Source organism: Liolophura sinensis, chromosome 5 (assembly GCF_032854445.1).
Source record: "Liolophura sinensis isolate JHLJ2023 chromosome 5, CUHK_Ljap_v2, whole genome shotgun sequence".
Classification (NCBI taxonomy): Eukaryota; Metazoa; Mollusca; class Polyplacophora; order Chitonida; family Chitonidae; genus Liolophura; species Liolophura sinensis.
This window is the reverse complement of record NC_088299.1, coordinates 4,259,345-4,281,327: the sequence shown is the minus strand read 5'-3', so window position 1 is coordinate 4,281,327 and position 21,983 is coordinate 4,259,345. Positions and strand designations below refer to the sequence as shown.

General features: G+C 40.8%; 2 protein-coding genes across 3 annotated transcripts in view; one reads left to right on the top strand and one right to left on the bottom strand.

The window, feature by feature from the left end:
* Positions 1-1,367: 1,367 nt before the first annotated feature.
* LOC135465604 (sulfotransferase 1B1-like) lies at positions 1,368-8,298 on the top strand. The gene is made up of 4 exons (XM_064742878.1): positions 1,368-1,638; positions 5,305-5,408; positions 7,431-7,611; positions 8,167-8,298. Exons 1-4 carry the CDS (start codon positions 1,389-1,391, stop codon positions 8,295-8,297), a joined length of 666 nt encoding a protein of 221 aa, XP_064598948.1. The 5' UTR covers positions 1,368-1,388; the 3' UTR covers position 8,298.
* Positions 8,299-9,078: 780 nt separating this feature from the next.
* Positions 9,079-21,983, bottom strand: part of LOC135465603 (deacetylase Atu3266-like) — a 29,271-nt gene continuing 16,366 nt past the window's right edge. For both annotated transcript variants that reach the window (XM_064742877.1, XM_064742876.1), the window contains exons 2-5: positions 12,210-12,326; positions 11,266-11,416; positions 10,607-10,689; positions 9,079-9,717 (exon numbers count right to left, since the gene is read on the bottom strand). In XM_064742877.1, coding sequence (XP_064598947.1) covers positions 9,131-9,717; positions 10,607-10,689; positions 11,266-11,416; positions 12,210-12,326 — 938 coding nt within the window. In that variant the 3' untranslated portion in view covers positions 9,079-9,130. The remainder of the gene's footprint in view (positions 9,718-10,606; positions 10,690-11,265; positions 11,417-12,209; positions 12,327-21,983) is intronic.

The window sequence follows — 21,983 nt, the reverse complement described above, 5'->3', positions numbered from 1 at the left end:
CTTTCCCAGGAATCGGCGACCGTTTTGACGCACTGCCCAATCTAACGGTACACCCTGACGACGCTGTTGTCGTCGGTTTTCCTAAATCCGGTAAGCCTGCCAGTCGTATACGTACATATATTGGGCTTCTGCTGATGGACTGGCCCCGAAATCACGAAGCAATATGTCAGTTGTAATTTACACTAAAACAATGCAAAAAGCGCCAGTCCTCGGGGATGCTTAGACCACCAGCAGAATCCTGGTTTATGCAGGAATACAGTGTAAGACAAAGAGAGTAAAACCAGAGCAGCGACAGAGTGAAAGTTGGCAAATGGTGACACGTATTACCTCTGAAGTCAGTTTATTTCATTTACGGCTTTATTACGACTGTTCATGTATGGACTTAAAAAGCAGAAACGCATACGTCCCCTGGCACCATGGCTTAAGCAGAATTAGGCAAATCAATGACCCACTGATGTTAGTGATTAGACATCACTAAACTAGAATTACTCGAAATCTGTGTTATCATCACATTTTATATACAATCATATTAAAATAATGCAAAGGGACTCTCTATCAGGCTTCAGCGTCGCGAATAAACTGTAGTGACACCCAAAATTGAGGCAGTACGGCGTCAAATAAATAAATAAAAATCGACGCTCTCCTAAGTCTCTGCTCTAAACATAACTCAAGGACCAAAATCCATACTCAGTTACTGAGGATGAAGACGTTGAACTCAGATTTGAGCTAGACCTTAAAATATTCTTTCAGAACACTGATACCAGTGTTGGCGTTCATAGTGGAGCCAATATTAAATCAGATCGTGGACACCTACAAGGGCAAAAGTAATCCAATTCAATTGCACGTAAGGGGAAAAGACCTCAGCATTACTACAGATAGACCACTTAAAACAGATATAATTTCATTTCACTCAAACGTTTAAATTCAAAGCTGACCTTTTTTTTAGTTTTTTCCTTGTACTGAATGTCTCAAAAATTTCTACCTACTGGTTAACATCGTGAAAAGGTGATGTAATGACAAATCGAGTATATAACACCATCAGTGTGGGATTTAGAGCTCACAATAGAAATGCAGCATTTGAACCCCTTAAAAAATATATATATTTACGCACAGTTTACACATGTCTGCTTGAAAAACTTATTTTAACGTGTTGGAAATTGGGAATACGTCAATAGCAATTGAATTTCCTACACTGGAGCAACAACATATTAATCTTCAGTTTTTACTCAAATTGTACCTGCATAAACAGGTATATAGTATAATTATAATTAGTGTGGCTAATTACTGAACACTCTTCATTTGCAGGTAATCACTGGGTTTGGGAGCTGGCAAACAGAATCAAAAGAAACGATGCTGCTGTCGATTTCTCGTTGTATCTCCCAGATCACATGATTGAGGCGAGAGCGGATGATATCCTGAATGCGCAGGCCTCTCCACGAGTGTTTATCACTCACTTACCCCCTTTCATACTGTCAAAATCTAAAAAACTTTTTGACGGAAAACACAAAATCATCTATATTATTCGTAACCCTAAAGATGTGGCAGTGTCTTACTACACGCAAACCTACAACTTCCGGTCTTTATATGGTTACGACGGCAAGTGGAGCGGCTTTTTGGAGCTTTTCTTAAACGGAATGGGTGAGCTTATATATATTCTAGTTATGAGATCAGTTTGATCTGAGAGTAATTCTGAATTCATATCACCATATTTTGAGGAATAATAAAGCTTATGTAACTACTGCACCCAGGATCGAGTGTAAAAAAACGACAGTTGACCGATTAACAAACACACGCTTGTCCCTCGCAATACTCGTCACAACAGCGTATTCATTGTAAGTAACATTGTCAGTGTTCACATACAGAAATACATTTACCTTGGCTTGTTACAAAAGCTTCAGTTCACTGCTAAACTACAAGGTATTAATCCTGTGTACAAATTTAGCCTGTGTTTGAATATTCCACCTTTCCACTTCAGCCGATATTCACTGACATGCGCACTAATTTGACCTTTCCGTCCTCCTTACCATGACAACACTCGGATTTCACTGATGAAGTACTTTTATCTGCTCAACATTTCTACACTATTTACAACTTGATGTAGTTCGTACCACAGACAGAAGTTATTTAGACATATCATTTCACCCATGGAACTCATTTAGAAACAGTCAAACAAAAGGTTATTCCCTAAAATATTCATACAAGTAAGAATCGATCGGCTTAGCGCAAGTTACTCAATCACATGGCCTCTAGCGGCCCGATGCGCTCGAGCGAAGTTACCAAAATGTGTTCATAAGTATCTTTCATCGTGACTGAACAGTTTCGATAACTTAGACACTCATGTCACGTACCAACACTAATTACTCTTCTAACAGTCTACATACCTGTAAATAAACCACACTTCACCGATTAACACACGCACGCTTGTAGTTCGCAATAATCGTCACAAGAGCTTGGTTCAACGGTGAAAATGGAATTACGTCACTTATAAAGGCAACGGAAACGGACTTTACAGGTATAGTCTTTTAAACCGAACGTAACATGAACAACAAAAATTATGGAGGGTCTACCATTTACATTGCAACATAACCGACGTGTTCACTCTGACCGCAATTTTCGAATTACGTGATTCTGTAGCTATAGGGTGGACTTGGCTGCTCTTTCCAAAATTAAATCATTTTTTATCGCAATAGATGCTTATTGTTCCTCCCATTAAAACATTAGTTAAAGTTGATTCCATACTAGTTGTCAGTGGACTTTTTAATGGTGAACATCTCCATGTTTCAACCCAAAATTTTTCTTGAATTGAAAATGGCGTTTAGCGAACTATGGTTGTCTGTCGATGCGCCGGGTAGATTTGTGATCATTGCGATGCAATAGTTATTATTATTCACGGGTAGCTCGGTGATATGAAGTCATAATTACTGTAGAATTAAAGGAAACATGCTGTGTGGAATTCATCTTTAACATATTGGGGACAGTACAGTCGAAAAGACCGAGTTCCAAGTTAATGAATGGAAGAGCTAGTAGAAATCCGTGTTTCTGAAAGCTAAGCCAATTACAGAGATGTAATTGGATACAAGCTTGAGAATAGACATCCGAATGCCATCAAGTCCACGTGCAGCAGGTTTAAGAATCTGGATGATATGTTCAACATCTGTCCGTGTTACAGGAGCGAAATTAAAATCACTTTCTAAAGGAGCCTCAGGGTGATATGAAAAATTACCGTCAGTGATTGGGATGTGGGAATCGAGGTCAATTCTACAGAATTAAAATACTCTAGTACTTGTTGAATAGTTGGGCAATGTGTTCGGTGTCGTCTTTATCAGTGCCATTTATGCTGATGGAGGAGGGGAATTTATATTTTTCGTCCCTACCCGTTAGTTGGTTCAGAGGTTACCATGTTTTCTATATTATTATTATGTTTATTGAAGTATTCCTCAAAATAATTTTTCCTTGAGTTGCGCAACGTTTTTTTTTTAGCTTGTTCCTCTATGTTCGATACTGCTCGTAGCTGTTAATCTTAAGTTGCATAAGATAGAGACGATTTTTTTCACGAATGGAAGTGAGGAGTGCAGACTATTTTTAGTTTATTAGTTAATTAGTTCTTTGTAGGGAAACATTCATTATGAATGTCATCAAGTTTATTAATAAAGAGACTTGCTGCTGTTTCAACGTCAATTTGTTCATTTGTTACGGGAGACCAGTCAGTGTTCTGGACCACTGTAATACAATTATGTTTTTCATTATCATTTTTGTATGTAATGGGCTTACTTGCAAAGTGTTTGGTGTGGCTTGACTTTGTAATATGAAAGATTGGAAAGTGATCCGTTATATCAGTGAATAAAATTCGAGAGAGCAAATGATCGTTGTGGAAATTTGCAAAAATGTTATCTCTTAGATTTGCCCAACGGGACTGAACCCTGGTTGGTTTCATTATTTGAGAAAAAAAGTAGTGTGAGGTCAAGACTTCGAAAAAATATTTTGTCGGATGATGGTTATCTAATTTTGGCAGATCTATGTTGAAATCTCCCAGAATTACACAATTTCCCGTTCGCTTTGACATGTTTTTAGGATAGACAATAGCCTAGTGTTGAAATCATTAACATTGTTACCAGGGGAGCGTTAAAAAAAACCGAGGAGGTATGTTTTCCCACCATACAGGGCCTCGACAAACAGATATTCACAGCAACCAGAGTCATGGATAAAACATAGAGCATGTCTAAGACGACAAGGCTAAGTGTGAGAGAATATAAACAGTGCTAGATCCCTATCTTTTCGCGTACAACGTTGCAGAGAAAATTTTTCATAGCCGGGAAAGTTATAAATAGTGTCAGTATCATGGAAAAACCAGCATTCAGAGAAGCCAAGGACAGAAAAAAGATAGTTTAGGCCATACAGGAATCCTGAACCTCCTGTAAAGTGCTTACGAAAGCTTCTTGCATTGAAGTGTAAAAAGGATATTTGGTCAGTTAAAATAAAGGAGAAGAGGTTCTTTTACGAAAGACAATTGTGAGAAATAAGAGGACTGGGCTGCATTAAAGTGCAAATTCAAGTTCATTATTATCAGTAAAGGCACTGCCTTGTTTAACATCATTGAGCCTTCCATTAGTCGTCTCTGTGAAGCAGCACTATATGAAGGAGCGATGGAAAGCTGCCTGCACATTACAGGTATTCTAAGGACACCCTCGTCGTTATATGACTTAAAAATTGTAAAGTATGACGTTAAGCCCTCAGTCACTCACTCTATCGCTCGGACATATACGTATGTTGGTTCAATCCCAGTATATACTGGACAGTAATTTTTGTCAGATTCTCTTTTTACCCTGTTTTCAGTAACTGTTGCTGGTCGACGATTCTTGTGAGAGCGCTAGTATATACGGTATCCTCGGGAACTTGGGCAGTTTTCATCAAGCATACTTAGTGTTAAGTAGCCTTTAGCTAAGTGCGCTTTATTATATCTCTACAACATACGGTGTCATGGTAGTTAAGAGGAAACTTAGCTACGTGAACTTCATGAAACCTTATCTGTCATCCAAAGAACTGTTAACATATTCACTAAGCTCGCACTGCGGGTAAATATTCTGTGTGTCACTCTTGAGAAAGTCCATCAGCTACAGTCCAACGGCAGGTGATTTTACTTTAATCATAACCGGTCAGAGACATTTTTGCTGACGTGCTTGGTAACTCAATAAATCAACTTGTAATAAGGAATTCTTACAGGAGGCCATGGGGAGCCCCATATTAGAGCAACCGGAAACACAATGTCGTCCTCGGCCCATATATATATTAAATGTTTCTTTTCAGTTGACTGCGGGAGTTGGTTTGATCACGTGCTCATGTGGGAAAAGTACAAAGAAGACCACCCTGAGATTCCCATCCACTTTGTGTATTATGAAGACCTTAAAGAGGTAAAGTAACTTTCCACAAAATCTCATTTTTACAGAAAAAAATTAAAGAGTTAAATTAAAAGATAAAGTAAAAAAAAAAAACAGTTTGTGCCTCAAATGGAAGGCAGTACAAAAACTGTATCACGACGAATGTTCTTTTATTTTTACATATTATTTCCTTATTGAGAAACGTCGCTAAAATAATTGTTTTCTGGGGTGGTTTTCTTTTTTAGACCAAATTTTCCAAATGTTTTTCATATTATTCTAAGATCCTGAAAATCCATGAAGAATTACTTGAATAACCCTACAGTAATTCATCAGAGATGATCTCACAAAAGGTACCTATATTCTTTACATTCGTAGACAAACTTTAAGACGTCACATCACTTAGATGTGATGCGAAGGGGTCACGTTATTTTAGCTAATTTCAAATGCGTTTTATGGTTAAGCAAAAATTGTTTAAAAAAATAAATTAGAGCAGTTTTGAGAACACATTTACAAGGCGTTTTGAACGGGACTGACTTCGTACCATCCTTTTCATATGTAAAGCTACCCTATTTCTTCTAATTTTTGGGATACCTGGTGTGCTCATTTAAACCAATATATATATATATATATATATATATATATTATGGTAGCAGGAGCATCGAGTTTCTTCTTTTCTCACACGGTTATACCATCCAATGAACAACATACACATATCTTCACTGGTAAAAAATGTAATATTCTACTTTCAACACAAAAAAATATCTGTCCCAAATGTTAGATGAGTTAGGGTATCAACCAAGACATTACGCTACATTTATCTTAGCGCAATATTCTTGTTGATAGCAATGGAAAAGTGCTTTGTTTTTAGGAAAAGTTTCTTTGAAGAACCATATCGGTCATGAAGAACCTTTGAAACACCCCATTCTAGGCGTGTATCATGCTTTATGTGACACAGATTTTATATTTCAACACTGTTCCAGGGTTGGTAGATCGACTTAAGCATTTCGAATGGAGCTTTTGCTTACGCGAGACAAAAAAAATCGTAAAAGGCCTCAATGACACCAATGTCTAAATTTTACCCATACCTGACCGTGCTACGGGGGCCGAGTGATTACAGCGTCTGTCTCGTGAGAAAGATTTTCCACCAATATGATGTGCATATCTTTACTTTCCACGTGGCAGAGTTCGTCAGTAACTTGCCAAATCTCGATGGTTTAACCCTGAATACTTTGGTCTCCTCCACCCATAAAGCTGACTGGTATTGTTTAGGTAAATGAGTATTGAAACAACAACAATAAATCACACGGGAAACTCGGATCCAGGATGGGGGTCATGTCTTTAATTACCATAACATTTCAATATTGTTAATTCCCTGACTTGTGGCACACGGGAAAATATTTATTTATTTATTTATTTGATTGGTGTTTTATGCCGCACTCAAGAAAATTTCACTTATACGACGGCGGCCAGCATTATGATGGGAGGAGAGCTACAGCCATCCGCAGATTGCTGGAAGACCTTCCAACGTATGACTTGAGAGGAAGCCAGCATGAGATAGACTTGAACTCACAGCTGATTGCAAATTTCGCCCTGAAGAATGATAGGGGCCTACATGGATGCCACGCCATGTAGAGCGTGGCGGCCTTTCAACATCCACGTAACCATGCAACAATAGCCACCCGCTAGGTACACACCATGCTTCTCTTTCTCTTATGTGGTTTATAAAGAAAACTGTAACAGTAAATGTTGGTGGATTTGAAAAAAAAAACCTTGAATACATCGATCATCTTTCTACGTCCCTTAGAGGTGTTACTTGGAACTCTATTAACTGTATAAATGTCATTTACAGGATCTCACGGTTAGAGCGTCCGTCCCGAAGTCGGGAGGCCCGGGATCAAAGCCGGGTCGGGTCATACCAGTTTTTAAAATTGGACTCGCCCTGCCACAAGAAAACGCAGTATATGTACACACACCTAATGACTCCTTGTCGTCATATGTTTTTAAAAAATTGTTCAGTACGACGTTAAACAGAAGCATTCATTCATTCATTTACAGGATCTTATGGGAGAAATCCGTAGACTAGGCAATTTTCTTGACGAGAACAGAGACCAAAGTTTCTACGAACAGCTCTGTAAGCGATCTGTGTTCCCAGCTATGAAAAAGAACCACGATAATCATGCCAAGAAAGAATTAAAACAATTATACAGGAATGGAGATCTGACAATGTTCCGTAAAGGTAATCAAACAGATGTATAACTGTTGTATTAAAGGACTCCCGTTTGCCACACATCTAATCTCCATTATTATTTGTTTATTTCATTGGTGTTTGCGCCATCCTGAAGAATATGTCACTTATACGACAACGGTCAGCATTATGATGGGAGGAAACCACATCTCCGTTGGAGACATTTAAACCATTTCTTATGATTACCAAAAAAAAAAAAAAAATTGTCTGGACTTATCTCGATTTCGCTCTAGATGCTATGACTTTTGAAATAAAATGGTAACATTGAGTCATTAGACAGGTTAAATACTCTGCGATGTCAAATAATAAATAATAATAATAATAATAAGGGCTTTCCCGGGATAGATCAAGCCCTTTGTGACTTTATTCCCGCCATGCTTTATTTTCTGTAAACAGGTTTTCTAATTACACTAATGTTGAATAAATACGAGTACAATACAATAATCTAAATACGTGTACCGTTACATTTATGAGTGAGAAATTAAGAAAGTATAAGGAAGAATCATTGTCAATAGGTTTGATATTTTACTGTCTTATGATTTTCAGGAATTATCGGAGATTGGAAGAATGTGTTCACAGTTAGCCAGTTGGAGCGGTTAGACGCCATGTTTGCTCACAAAATGAAGGATTCCAAATTGAGCATTCGATTTGAGGCAAGCAAAAACCAAGGGAGATAGCTGTTACTTTGTCATTGTTAAATTAGAGTGACGTCCCCTTTATCGGTTTTGTAACCAATTACTCCTGAATCTAATAATACTCCTGAATATATAATGAAAATGCAGATAAAAGAAGTCCGATAAGACTTGTTAAAGTGTTGCCGGGGCGCATTCGTATTCGCTCTCAGAAAACGCATGATGTACATGTATGCCTTTACGTTAGGCCTACGTGAGATCCAGCTCTACATGTATGCCATTACGTTAGGGCTACGTGAGATCCAGCTCTACATGTATGCCTTTACGTTAGGCCTGCGTGAGATCCAACTTTACATGTATGCCTTTACGTTAGGCCTACGTGAGATCCAGCTCTACATGTATGCCTTTACGTTAGGCCTACGTGAGATCCAGCTCTACATGTATGCCTTTACGTTAGGCCTACGTGAGATCCAGCTCTACATGTAGGCCTTTACGTTAGGCCTACGCGAGGTCCAGCTCTACTTGTAGGCCTATCTCTCACGGAGGAGCGGCCAGTGCTCAAGGCTAGTGATTAAAGGTGCATGCCTTTCAATCGCTAGGGTATACGACGTGCGGGTTAAAAACCGGTCTTGGACAGGCAATGTGTTGATTCTGGTTAATGGAACTTTGATAGTTTTAATCGTCTTATCGTGCGCTAATAATGTGCATCGATTATGACACTTAAACCATGTAATGTTATGTGACGCTTATCGTATATTACCATTTTTAAATGAATAAATTTGAAATCACAAAATCAGGCGATCAGAGTGGTTTATCTAATTGAGCAGTTATACAGTCTCGGAATAAACCAATGTAAGACAAATATTTATCAATGCTTTTCACTGATTGGGGGTTTCTTTGAGAGCACTGTGCCAGGGAAAAGACTTGATCGTGTGGAACTGTTTCCCAGCCCTCCATACCGACACCGGATATAGGTTGCGCTTTACCCTCCTCTGCTGCCCGTGACAGTCTTCTAAAGCCACGTCACAGTCTTCAAGCTTTAAAGCTGTGATGTCTGCCACGTGTCCTATGGCTAGAGAACCGATGTCGTGTGCTCTTCCAATAGCTTTGGCCGGCGTGCATGTTGTGGCGCGTACGACGTCTTCAAGGGGCATGCCGATAGCCAGGAACTTTGTCATGACAGTCGGGAGGTCGTAAGCAGGTCCCTTGAAATTCCCTGTGTGCAGGTCCGTGCTGATAATGTCAGGCCAGAAACCTTCTTTAGCGGCTAGCTCTGCAACTGGCCAGCTGAAGGATCCTTGACCGTGGCCAACATCAAACAACACCCCTCGACGGCGGGCTTCCCAAACGTCCGACCAGACAGCCTGACTGGACGGGTCGATGATGGAGGAGGGAAAGCCGTGGTAGGTGTGGGTGTAGATGTCTCCGGGTCGCAAGCTTCCTGGACAACCCAAGTCTTCAGAATCTGAAAAAAAAACAACAACAGTGTAATGAACTTCAAATTTCAGTGCCGTAAGACATGTGTGTAATCTAGACTAAGGCTTGTTCTGTTCCACTCATGGGTTCTTAAGATCATCATCTTTACTGTCTTTGACAATGATCAGTTGAGCGTGGACCCGACATGCCACTGAGCTGGATAAACTCGAAATATCCCATTCCACAGCTTTTACTATTACTAGGTGGATATTGTACTGCCCGTTTTCAGCCGCATTTCTTCTTCAGTTCCGCCAAGTATTTATTTCGCTATTTGATTGGATTGTGTTTTACGCCGTACCCGTTAATCAAGAATACTTCATCTATACGACGGCAGCCAGCATTATGGTGAGAAGAAACCGGGTAGAGCCAGCGGAAAAGCCACCACCATCCGCAGGTTGCTGTCACACCTTGCCACATAATCCGTTAAATGCAAAGATTACCATTCATGGCATGTCTCGTTGTTCATGGAGTAGTTTGGAATTTCTTGATGGTTGCAACTGTGGTTGCAACTGTTCATAGAAGAACCATACTGATGTACATGCAATACACATGGATGTTTATACAGCTTCTAACCCTACAGGTTCAGCCAAATTAGACACAACCATGATTTAGACAGCCAGAGATTCCGAGGCTCTGTACATATTTGCCAACTATAGTGTAATTAGTAATCGTTGTATAGACTTTCAGAAATTCGGAGTAACGTCGTTTGATGTGGAAAAGTTAACTTGACAAAGGTCGGGGGTTTATGCCGGCCACTCCGCTTACTTCTAATCATAAGACTTGTCGTTATCGCATTAGCGAAAATTTCTTAAGTAATTTTTAAATGCATTTTGATCGTTTTCATCACTTATCTGCCGAAAAAAAGTTTCTGAACTCACTTGATCTTTGGACTGGAATGGATGAAGAGGAATGGTGAGTCATCAGAGGAACCTGAGCCCGACTTGAAGCTTCTAGCGCACGTCTGAAACGTCGAGATAACGGTACAGGCACATACATGAGTGTCATGCAAACTTGGAATATTTTATTGTATAAATGATTTTACCGGTGACCATGTTCGATCTGTAGCAAGACAATTACATGGTCCAGTGCACAAAGTGGAAAAATCACACTACATGAGAGACAATGAAATTATTTGCAATAAACAATGAGACAATGAAATAAAAAACCTATTAAATTGTCTACTTACAAAGAAATTAAAAACACAGTCAAATTTTTTATATATTTCTTTTAACATCCAGGATTAAAGATCAAGCTTATTCTGAACTCTGCCTGTTCTCGTTGAAGTAACGAACCAATTACTGTAATACTCCACAGAGAAATCCAGTGGCTGCTTTTGTGCATCTTCTCCCAGACAGGAAATGGGCTATAACTCAGTAAGTGAAATATTCTTAAGTACGGCGTAAAACCCCAAAGGATAATAAAAAATCAAATTCCTAAACAAGGAATGATTACTTACATTAGAAAAGAAATGTAAAGCTAAATATGAGCTAAAACACGACATGCACAAAAAGAGAATATGACATGCGGCATTTCCTACCTGAACACTTCCGCCTCATGTTGTCCTTTGTTGGTGACCTCTTTGGAGAGTCTGACCTTGACCCCTACCAGTACATCGCGATTCTCCTCGATACATCTCACACAGTCGTCGATATCCACCACGTGCAGCGACTCGGACTCTCCACCACTGGCTGGATAGGTTGTGTATTGAGAGAAGAGATTTGATTGGTGCATGTGGAACATAGACATGCCAATAATAATGAATATCATTGGCTGAATTTCTGTATACGATTCATGAATGGCGATTGATATGTGCACCGGTGAATAAGTTAACTGACAGCATTGCAAAAGACCAGAGCATAGACAGTACAATCAGACCAATGACGAACGTATGGTAATTTGGAAATGGTCATACCATAGTAGAAAACGAATACAAAAATTTCACATTTTTTGAGGACTTTAACTTTAAATGGACACTCAGAAAAATATAACATTACTTTAAATCTATGGTACCATTTTTTATTTTTAATGGTAAACCTTGTACTCGGACAATAAAGTTATGAAAATGTTAAAAACTGGCGAAAAACTATCGTTTTGAAAAACGGCTCTGATTTTCTTCACAATTTTCTCTTTATTTTCACTAATACAAAAAGTTAAAAAATAATTTCAGCATTTTTGAAATCAGAACTGTTTTCGCTTTTAGAATACATATACATACGCCTATTTGTTCAATGTTTTGGGCTACACGAGGAAAATGCGGAAGTTTACTTAATAGAGGGTGCTAGTATCCTTGAGCTATACTCATAAATATAGGCCTATCTACAGTTCACAGTATCATCCCCCGAACGTATTCGATGTAGGAACCGTACCAAAAAACATTAAATTTAACTACGTGTCAAATGTTTTTTCTTGGTAGTACCGCCGTTATTAACTCGGAAACGGTTAAAGATGTCTGGTATGAATGGATCAGCATGAATGACTTACCTCCCCCTGAACACCCGGCGGCGGCCAGCCCATGAGAGGCGATGTGGAGAAAGGCGAGCAGTCGCGTGTGACTACGATCAGCTATGAACTTCTTTAGTCCCAGAAATGTGCTCGCTCCTGGAAAAAAAATCAACACGATACAAGAGACCAGATCAAAAGCGGGTTTGCTGGATGTTTTTAAGACGGCATCAAGAGACGAAAGTCATCGGATTTATGCGTCAAACAAACATTCGTATAGGCCTACCGGTCGCCAATCAAAATGGACGTTCCAGGTCAATAATCGCAAGGCGAATTCCCAAAACGACGTTTAACACAAATTATTAAAGAACTAAGAAAGTGTATAAAGTACGAAAATTATGTCATGATGTTGGAAAATACGCAAGGAATGTTGTAGGCGAATGAGTGAATTCAGTATTCAAATCGTGTACTATGCTAGTATATAAGTTATCGTTGATAAAATATGTATGAGTTGCGCTTTGATTGCAAGTGTTCATATATCCAACGTGGCGTGCTAGTTCAAAACGATGAATGTACGGCCTCTATCCTTGGGTTAAGCGGAATTAGACGCAATCATGATGTGTCCATGTTTACTTACAAGAGAATTGTAGTCATTGTAAAACTGAAGAAACAAAGAGTGAAGGCGTTTGATTGAATGATATTTATTGGCACTCCAGATTTTGAAGTAGTATCTTGTGAAATTGTGAATGGATGTAAAGCGGTCGTCGACTAATTTAAGACTGCGCAAACCGACATCTTCAGCCGTTTATTTTCCAACAAGGCTGCCCGAACAGCGAAAATAGGGGAATCTACAAGTCCCCTGCCTCAGCCCAGGATTGAACTCGCGTACATCGTGTGCCTTATGGTCAGAAGTAGCGCCTTACTCACTGAGTCACGACCCATCGCCTTTCGACATGAATCAAAATAAAGCATGCGCACACATATATGGATCTGTTGATATATATGAAAATATTTAAAGGATTGGGAACCGTGGTCGAGGTGCATTCGAGATCAGACGCCTTTCTACGTGATCGGGGGCAGCAGGTACATGTCTATTTTAGAATAGGTCGAGGTGGTTAGCACGCCAGCGCGGCAGACTGACCCAGGAGCCTCTCACCAATGCGGTCGCTGTGAGTTCAAGCCCAGCTCATGCTGGATTCTTCTCCGGCCGTACGTGAAAACGGTCTGCCAACAACCTACAGATGATCGTGGGTTTCCCCCGGGCTCTGTCCGGTTTCCTTCCACCATAATGCTGACCGTCATCGTACAGGTGAAATATTCTTAAGTACCGGTACAGCGTAAAGCACCAATGAAATAAATAAATTTAAAAGATTCCTCTGCGTTCTTGGTTTAATTCGTCCCAAGAATGGCATTTGTTTCCATTATCCAACAGAACAATTCTGTACATATTAATCGATACCGGGAAGCATAACAATAAATGTATTTGTACGCTTTGGAATCCCGAAATTGATGGCTGATAAATGATGAAAAACTAGAAACAAGGGAGGCCACTCTTGAAGGAATATTCGAATTCGCTCAACCATTATAACCTGTCTTACGCACGAACTCCGTAAGACGAACAGAACAGCACTGGGCGGTGTTATGGGAGCTTGGGTGAATTCGAATGTGGAGATGGTCTGCAAGGGAAAGCTATACTGTTTTCATAGCTACGGAATTGCACGAGATCATATGGTTGGCTAACATTGCTTTTTCCACCATGAATTATGGGTTCGCTGAGCTGTATAAGGACATCTGAAACCGAATAATTAACATTTCCAGCAGCTAGGTGACATTACTCTCACACAGTCTGCATAAATCGTGTGTTATATATACATTACACGCAGTTGTAATTACGCCGGCCAGCCTGTCGCTGACGAATTGCCGATCGATACTTCGCCGCGGACTTACGGGTCGTAATATAAAGCGTCCAGTGAGGGAGCCAGCGGGGATCGCTGAAGAGATTACATAGTATAAATATTTATGAGACACCGACTGAGATGGCTTATCAGGGGGCGGTAATGCTAGTTATGAAAACACGAGAAGCTTGAAAACTGGGAATGTAAATTAGCCCTATTTTCACACGCACAAAATAAAATATGATATATGGCCTGAGGAATCCACATATCCTGCTTGCAAACAGGCTCAGGGACAGAATCATTTTAAGGTTATCGCGGAAAACTTGATCCTTTCCACCTGTCAATGTAACAACACAGCTTACACACAATACTGATCGATGGACGACAGGCACTTGTGAACGGCTGTAATATAGGACTCCGGTTTTATAAATATTTCACACTTTTTGTTTGGGGATTTGTGTTGGGCTTCCCTGTGTGTTTACGCCGGGAATTCGCTTATAAGCAACGGCTATCCATGGCAGCGTCATAGGCTTGTTTTATATCTGTCGCTGGACCAAATAGGCTAATTTCAAGGCTAATATATGTGCTAACGATCTTCATGTGGGCTGAGTATAAAAATAACAAAAAAACATACTTCAACACGTCCTGTCGGCAATATGTACAGAGTGTTTTTCGAGCCAGCAAGCCTTAGCCTGGTCTAGATAGGCTGGGCCACGTCGCTTGTCACGTAAACTGCCTCGCCACATGCAGGTTGCATTGTGGCAAGAATCTAAAGCCGACTTGCCAGGTCACGTCTAGCCTTAAGATATGTCACTGAGCATAGGCTCTCCATTCCTCATTCTTTTCTCTATACACAGGTGTATATTTAGCTTTGTACATCATGAATAAATAGGCTGACAAGAAAGAAAAGAAATAAATCTTTTAAAAGTAGAACGCATATTGTCTGCATTAGTGCTCGTGTCATGCTGCAGGGCCACCGTGTAGGAGGTAGAATTCATCGCTAGCTGCGCCACGCAAAATATGCCTAGGCATGATAAAGTCCTTTGAGTCCGCCATGACACCTTGCCAAGGTGCGGACCACACTTTCCCTTTATATCGATCTTTCCAGACGTGCCCCGAATCAATACAAGTGAAAAAAGCTGTCTTGAGAGCCTCAGTCCGCGAAAGCCTATACGCCCATGGAGTATCAAATTCGGCGTCGCAATTTATCAAGACTTGTGTGGACTCGATAGCGATATTATTGATAACGTCCTAAGCATACAACAACGTTTTATATTGCCTGCTTAGGCATGCCCAACGATACACATATGTATGGCTCGCCAGAAATGGGGAACTATAATGTGGAACATTTATATAGCAGCCTACGTAGGTCTAATTGTTCTTAAAGAAACTATATTCTGCAACCCATTGTTCATAAGTGTACAACACACAATCAAATGGAGCATAAACTGCACGCATGTATGACTATATCCAAAAGTATAAATTAACTGCCACAAATGCGCTGAAGTATGAACTACGTGCATACATGCACATATACGAAGAGCACAAACTATATGACCCATTCATTGTCAAATAATTAATGGCGTTTTCCACGTGCCATTATCGTAAACCCCATCTTCACACAGACACATCTGGTGAACTCTCATCATGGGGTATATGTATAAATTAAGGCGCAGAAAATGTCCGGAACACCCATGCTGAGAACTTTCTTCCTTTGGTTGACGACCTATTTCTCAGCTATGTTTGTTATCTGCAAGATAAAATTAGATTCTCGTTGGGTCGGGGTGGTGTGATGTGGTGGCTCTAAAACGCTGGTAGCTAGCTGCACGTCGAGCGCAGCGCAGCCTGATGGCGAGTTCAGGCGACGGCCGAGCGGCCATGTTGATGGTGAAACGCCGTATTGCCGAATTGCGACTTATTGCCGAGCCGTGTCTGGCCGTCTCGGGCATGGTCTAAAGTTACGGTGATACTATAGACATTCATGATTCACAGAGAGACTCCTGCCCCTACCCCCCCTTGCCCCTCCGCCCCTCGTCCCACTGGTACAGCCTATCAATCTAAGGAAGGCAACATACGATACTTTAATGTTCTTGTTGATATCAGGGCTTCTTCTCCGCCCCAAAATTGATGAAGGGTGAAGCTGGGCGGGGAATGAGAGTTAAGAGGGTAGTGGGGTGGTGGTTGGGGGGGGGGGGGGCATATAACGGGTTCAATAACCGGTTCCAAATCAGGACACCAACCCTAGTTCACTATAACAAGAGCTTAGCCCAGTAAATTGTTCCCTCAGCCTACCATGTGTTTGCAGAGATCTGCGTCCTGGACTTGTTTGCCGTATGGCAGCTCGCCTCTATGTAACACATTGTTGAAAGCCGTTCCGAATAGTTGTTAAGTCCATGGCCATTAAAACACGCACCTGTGCAGCGGTGAATGCTGTACTAGCCAATGCCTCAATCAGCGTCGCCATGGCAACAGCGCAAACACGTCAATAACAGTGCCTTTTATTCGTCGAAGAGTCTTTATGCCTGGTTTCGCTAACAATTAGCACTCATCATGGATGGCACACCGGTGTTTCTATCACGGAATTGTATGTCTCATTTCTAGCACGTTAGACGGTTTAATTACACGGGAAACCATAGTTCACCATGGACGCGCTGAAATATTACATGCGGAGTTAACAAACACAGATATTAATCAAAGATTTTCTTCTTTGCCATCTCTATTTTCTGGTTTTACAGGGTTCAATATTCAAACGCATACACAAATATTATTATCCTGTACCGTAGCTAACGAAATTAAAAAAAAAAATAGACGTTTGCGCAGTGCAATAATCCATTCAAGTGATTTCAGTGAACGTCACAAGCTGTTGATTCCAAAATTAGTGTGTCAGTGAAACTCCATCGAACGCCTTCAGTTTCGAAATTTTTTCAGTGAGAAATTGATAACAAGTACCTCTTGTCAAATATGGACAGTGTTTCTAATCAGTAGCCCAAATCATATATGGTCACACATAACTTGCCGTTTAAAGGCAAAGAAAACATGAAAACGAAGTATACGTCAGATGAAAGACCATCAAGAAGAATGTCCAGGAAAATAGTTCGATTTATTTTCATGGGGTTATATGTTCAACAGTGTTAAATGGTCTTTCATCTGACATTTACTTCATGTTAGTGTTTTCTTCACCATTTCACTGAAGCATTGGTTTTATTCCATGAACTCAAGAACATATGCGTTATAAGAGCACAGTACATGGCCAGTAAATCAAAACTATATATTTTAAGCCACAAAAAAGAATCAGTGAATGATTGTGGCTTAACACCACGTCGGAAATATTTCAGTTATGTGACCAGCCAAATAAAGAACTTCAAACTATCAAAATGTTTCTCTTTTACGTTGTTACGCTAGGACATATATATGGAAGGAGCAACAACTCGCGCTGTTTAAAGTGTCCAGTGTGCGATACCAACACAGAAGGACTCGAACTTTGTTTCAACATTGGATTAATTTGTCTGCATTATGATAGATCATCGCGTATGCCCCTTGTTCCTCCTTCCATACATCCATGCCTTTGAAAACAAGACAAAATTAAGCTATGTACAATGATCACCCGTGTGGAAAAATGACCCTCTTTCGCTTAGGAAAAGTAGTTAGACAGAAGTCGTTTCAAAAAAAAATTAAATGTCGTGACTACAACAATGATTTCAACATTTTACACAACGACCTCGTTTCGGAGACCCGTCAGTCCAATATCAGCCTTCGCACAACAGAAAAAAAACCAACACATAAAACTTAAGGCAAAAATTCAACCCACGCGCTATAATACATGCGCAGTGAGCCGTCACCGAGTTAGCTCTGTTGAGTACAGCGGCACGCCGAGTACTGAACATAAAATCATCCCAGAGGAATTAGACTCAGCCTCTCGGTTTTTGCTCCGCGAATGACAAACAGGCCTCAAGAGATCCAAGCCAATATGGGCCGAAGTTGGTGGATATGTTGGAATAATGTATGGTATCGTACAAATAAGAAAAGCCTAAGATAAGATATGAGCCATTTGACCATGGAGATTACTGGCTGGGAAGCTGCATGCCGGCTGGCTACATGTAGACTATACATGTACGTGGAGCGCTCAGCGATCCTGTCCATCCTCTACACCCTCCAATCTGGCAGGTAATCAAAATTGACGGTATTTGAAGGATAAGTGAAGACCACGTCACGTGAGACTTAACAAGCTGTGTTCCACCAGGAGTAATTTCAGCAAAGGCTGTATAAAAAAAAATCAAACCCTGCGCCTGAGGGCAGACAAAAAATGTCCGCGCGCTGTGGTCTGTGCACTCAACGCCATGTTTTTCCTCAACGTATGTGAACTTTTCACCTCGCTGACCGCTCGCTCTAAGCTTCTTGCTGGAGAAGGTCGAAGTGGTTTCCATGGCTGCGATTACGTCCGGCAGGATTTGCGGCTGTCAAATACCGCTAATAACACCCCGGCCGCCGGCTGGGACCAGCTCGATAAAAGCATTTTTATATGCAGATAATAGCGGCATATAATGGATTTCTGCGCGTAATTGTTCGTCAAACTCAATACCCTGGCGCGATAAATCCACTCGTGATTCGGCTGCTTTGAGATTTGTGTGCATGCTCATGAGAGGCTCACCCCGGAGTAAACAACATCATGGAGGCGGGTTTTTCGTATGGACCAAGTCTGTTGTGATCGAGTGTCAGGAAAAAGCGACATTCTTTATGACAAGTGTGTTTCGGTTTGAGCGAATCTTCTCGTTAGGGATCCTTATATATAACATAGAATCGCTTCTGAATTTAACAAACGGGTCAAAGGTTCAAGATGCAGCGGAACAAAACACGGGCCTAGGTGTTTAACCGCCTTGGAGTCACAATAATATCCATCAGTAAAGATTTTGATCATTGTCTGAGCATGTCTGTAGGCCCCTATGTGTTTCTAGGAAATGCATCATTAATATTTCAGACATACACTTAAGAAAAGCAGTGGAAAACAAGAAACGTCAAATTAACAATTGACTGGCGTGAGACTCAGAGATAAATTTACATCGACCAGGAGCATTTGAAAAGGAAAAGGAAAACACTTTCACTGCTTGAGGCTATCACGAGACGAAAGTCGACATTAGATATGCGCAAATCTTGCATGGAGCTTTTAGGCCTACATTCGCCAGTCTTGGGCTAATTACGATTGTACATATATGTGGGTATACCGGGTGATAGGTGTATTTAGGCATCAATAGGCCTCTCCATATATCTTCACGTGTTAAAGTACAATTGTCTTAGCGTTTACAGTACCATCGTTACCGTATTTAGGCTTATGGTTCAAATTATATGATAGGCCTAATGGATGTTTTGGGCGTCAAATTCACGGATTATCCCATATTAAACAGCATAAGAAACTTTAATATCAACATACAATATAGTTTCGGAGATACAGGGACTGGTTTAGTTTTAAATATGTTGTGATATGCTGTCTGAATTCCCGAACCTGTATACATATCTTTGCTTTCCAAAAGCAACAGAGAGAACTGCAATTTTTTGTTTTCCACACTGCCGCTATCTGTCCTAAAAACAAGAAAATTTACGGGATTTATTTATGACTTGTCTGGTTAAGCGACCGTGTGGAGATGTGAGCCCGAGATCCGGCCTGACTTTCTGCGCATGTCCGTCATGCACCAAGCATCTTCAGGCAGCTTAGGCAGATTCCGCTCTACAGCTTTTTTTTATCTAGACCTACAATTTCACCAATGAAGGGAGCGGGGGGGGGGGGGAGGGGGGGGAGGGAGGGGGAGTTGTGGTTGCTAGATCCGCATTCCACGTCGCATTACGCTGTGGGAACAAACATCAGTACTGTATCCTTCACCTGTAGGCAGGAGATAGGGCCTACAGGCCTGCATGTGTCCTGTGTACCGAGCTCACCCGATTATACACCCCAGAGGCCTTGTAACCGGTTGACAGTGCGCACACAAAAGTTTTCTTGTCGTGTACTGTTTGACTGAACTCCGATCCTTTGCTCAGGTCAAACAAAAAGTGTGTCTGTCATAAAAAAACACATCAGGATGGTCTGTACATACGTCGTAAATTTACCGAAAACGTTATAACCAAAAGAATCACCAAACCAAAATGTGCTTAACAAAAAGTTTATAACCCCTTCTCGACAGTTATGACAAAATAGATGATTGCTGAGACGGTGCGCAAGGGCATTCTCGCGAGAGCTCCTCTAGATGAGACAAATCTTAACTCTAGGAGTCATCTACAATTTGAGAGTAACATCTCTTACTTGACAACGATGTTAGAATGCACGTCGAAACGTACATATGCACATATGTATATACAAATTACCCTGGCTGTGATGAGACTAAGCTAACTGATGTAATGACGTATAGTTATATAGGCCCGGCGCGGGAAGTAGAATTAGTCCCCTTTGAGATTAGTTGGTATTATATTTCACTATATATAGCTACAATAAATGACGGAAATGCTAGAGCAAGGAAACTTGACTGGTTAGCTGTGTGTGAGAGTGATGTGACTGGGTGGGGTATCATGTCTGGTGTCTTCGGTATGATACTTCAGTAACGGCTGCAATCTGACGGCATGGACTCGCCCTGCCACAAGCAGACACAGTATATCTACACACATCTCATGACTCCTCGTCGTCATATGACTGAAAAATTGTTAAGTACGTCATTATGCCCTAAACATTCATTCATTGATTTCAAAGTCTATTACGCTGTAATTATTACGCTGGTTTGGTATGCATATGTATATGTATGTGTGTGTGTGTGCGTAGAGAAAAGGGAGAGGGGGGGGGGGGGTTCAGTTGTGATATATGATATCTACATGCATATGTAGGAACATACAGTGTTTATACTCCTTAGTGTTGTTCTCATTTACTGCTTTCTGACCTCCCATACCCTTATCGGCTGTCAGCAGAATGTGCTCACCTGAATAATCCACGCAGTTCCCGATTCCAACAGCGCGAGATTTGCCGATTAGAACAGCGTGTCATTTACCGGTCTACTGGAGAAACCCGTTTATCATTGTCCTTTATTTAAAAATCGTGTTCCCGGATGCTGGCAATCTGCCAGACTGATAACCGCAGGCGCATTGAGAAATAAGCCTATAGCTGGCGTGATAGTCAGCACAAAGTTTGCCTATGCGACTGTTAACGAGAAAATGGGGTCGGTTAGCGGCGGTTTGGGGTAAGGAAGGAGAGGGTGGGGGGAGTGGGGGAGAGCATGAATGTAGAGTAGATATCATCTTCCCAACTTCCGTGACGAGGATCTCTGCTTTGATTCACCCCAGTAACGGTGTATTTTAAAGGGCGCAATGACGTCATACACCCCAATATAACATTGAAGGGTTTTGCGGTCAGCGCTGAAACCTCTAACCTCCCTGATGCAAACTGGAACAACTCCTCCAGCTATTTTGGGCGGAGAATTATTCAATGTTTCTTTTTTTTTTCTGATGCAGCTACTTGAATCAAGTTACAGTATAAGAACTGATTCGAGAAGAGTTGTGATACTGATATACAGGCAATTTGACAAAAAAATGTTTACCTACTCAACATTGATATCATGCTCTTTCTTTCACATTCTTCGTGACAAACAAATATCATTTATTTATTTATATCTTGGTTAACCACCAAACAAATAAATAAATGTAACATGTAAACCCAACAATCAGCGCCAGGATTTGTTCTGACACACTATATCCTGCAGTATCGGCTTCTACATGGCATAGTGTACACCAGTTATAATATCAAAATCCACATTAAAGTATTATGGCTCAAAGGCTATTGGAAGATCGCAATCAGCTTAATGGATAGTGCTGGTGTAACTGGGACTTCAGTGTTCATACAGTACCACCTTCATTGTTATTTAAACCGTTGCTGTTTATTTATTTATTTATG

What these genes read in the sequence shown, in the direction of transcription:
- LOC135465604 (XM_064742878.1), top strand. Translation starts at nt 1,389, where the DNA reads ATGATTGAGGCGAGAGCGGATGATATCCTGAATGCGCAGGCCTCTCCA. An exon ending in ATTATGAAGACCTTAAAGAG is followed by an intron (nt 5,409 to 7,430) that starts GTAAAGTAACTT and finishes ATTCATTTACAG; the next exon opens with GATCTTATGGGAGAAATCCG. An exon ending in TCTGACAATGTTCCGTAAAG is followed by an intron (nt 7,612 to 8,166) that starts GTAATCAAACAG and finishes TATGATTTTCAG; the next exon opens with GAATTATCGGAGATTGGAAG.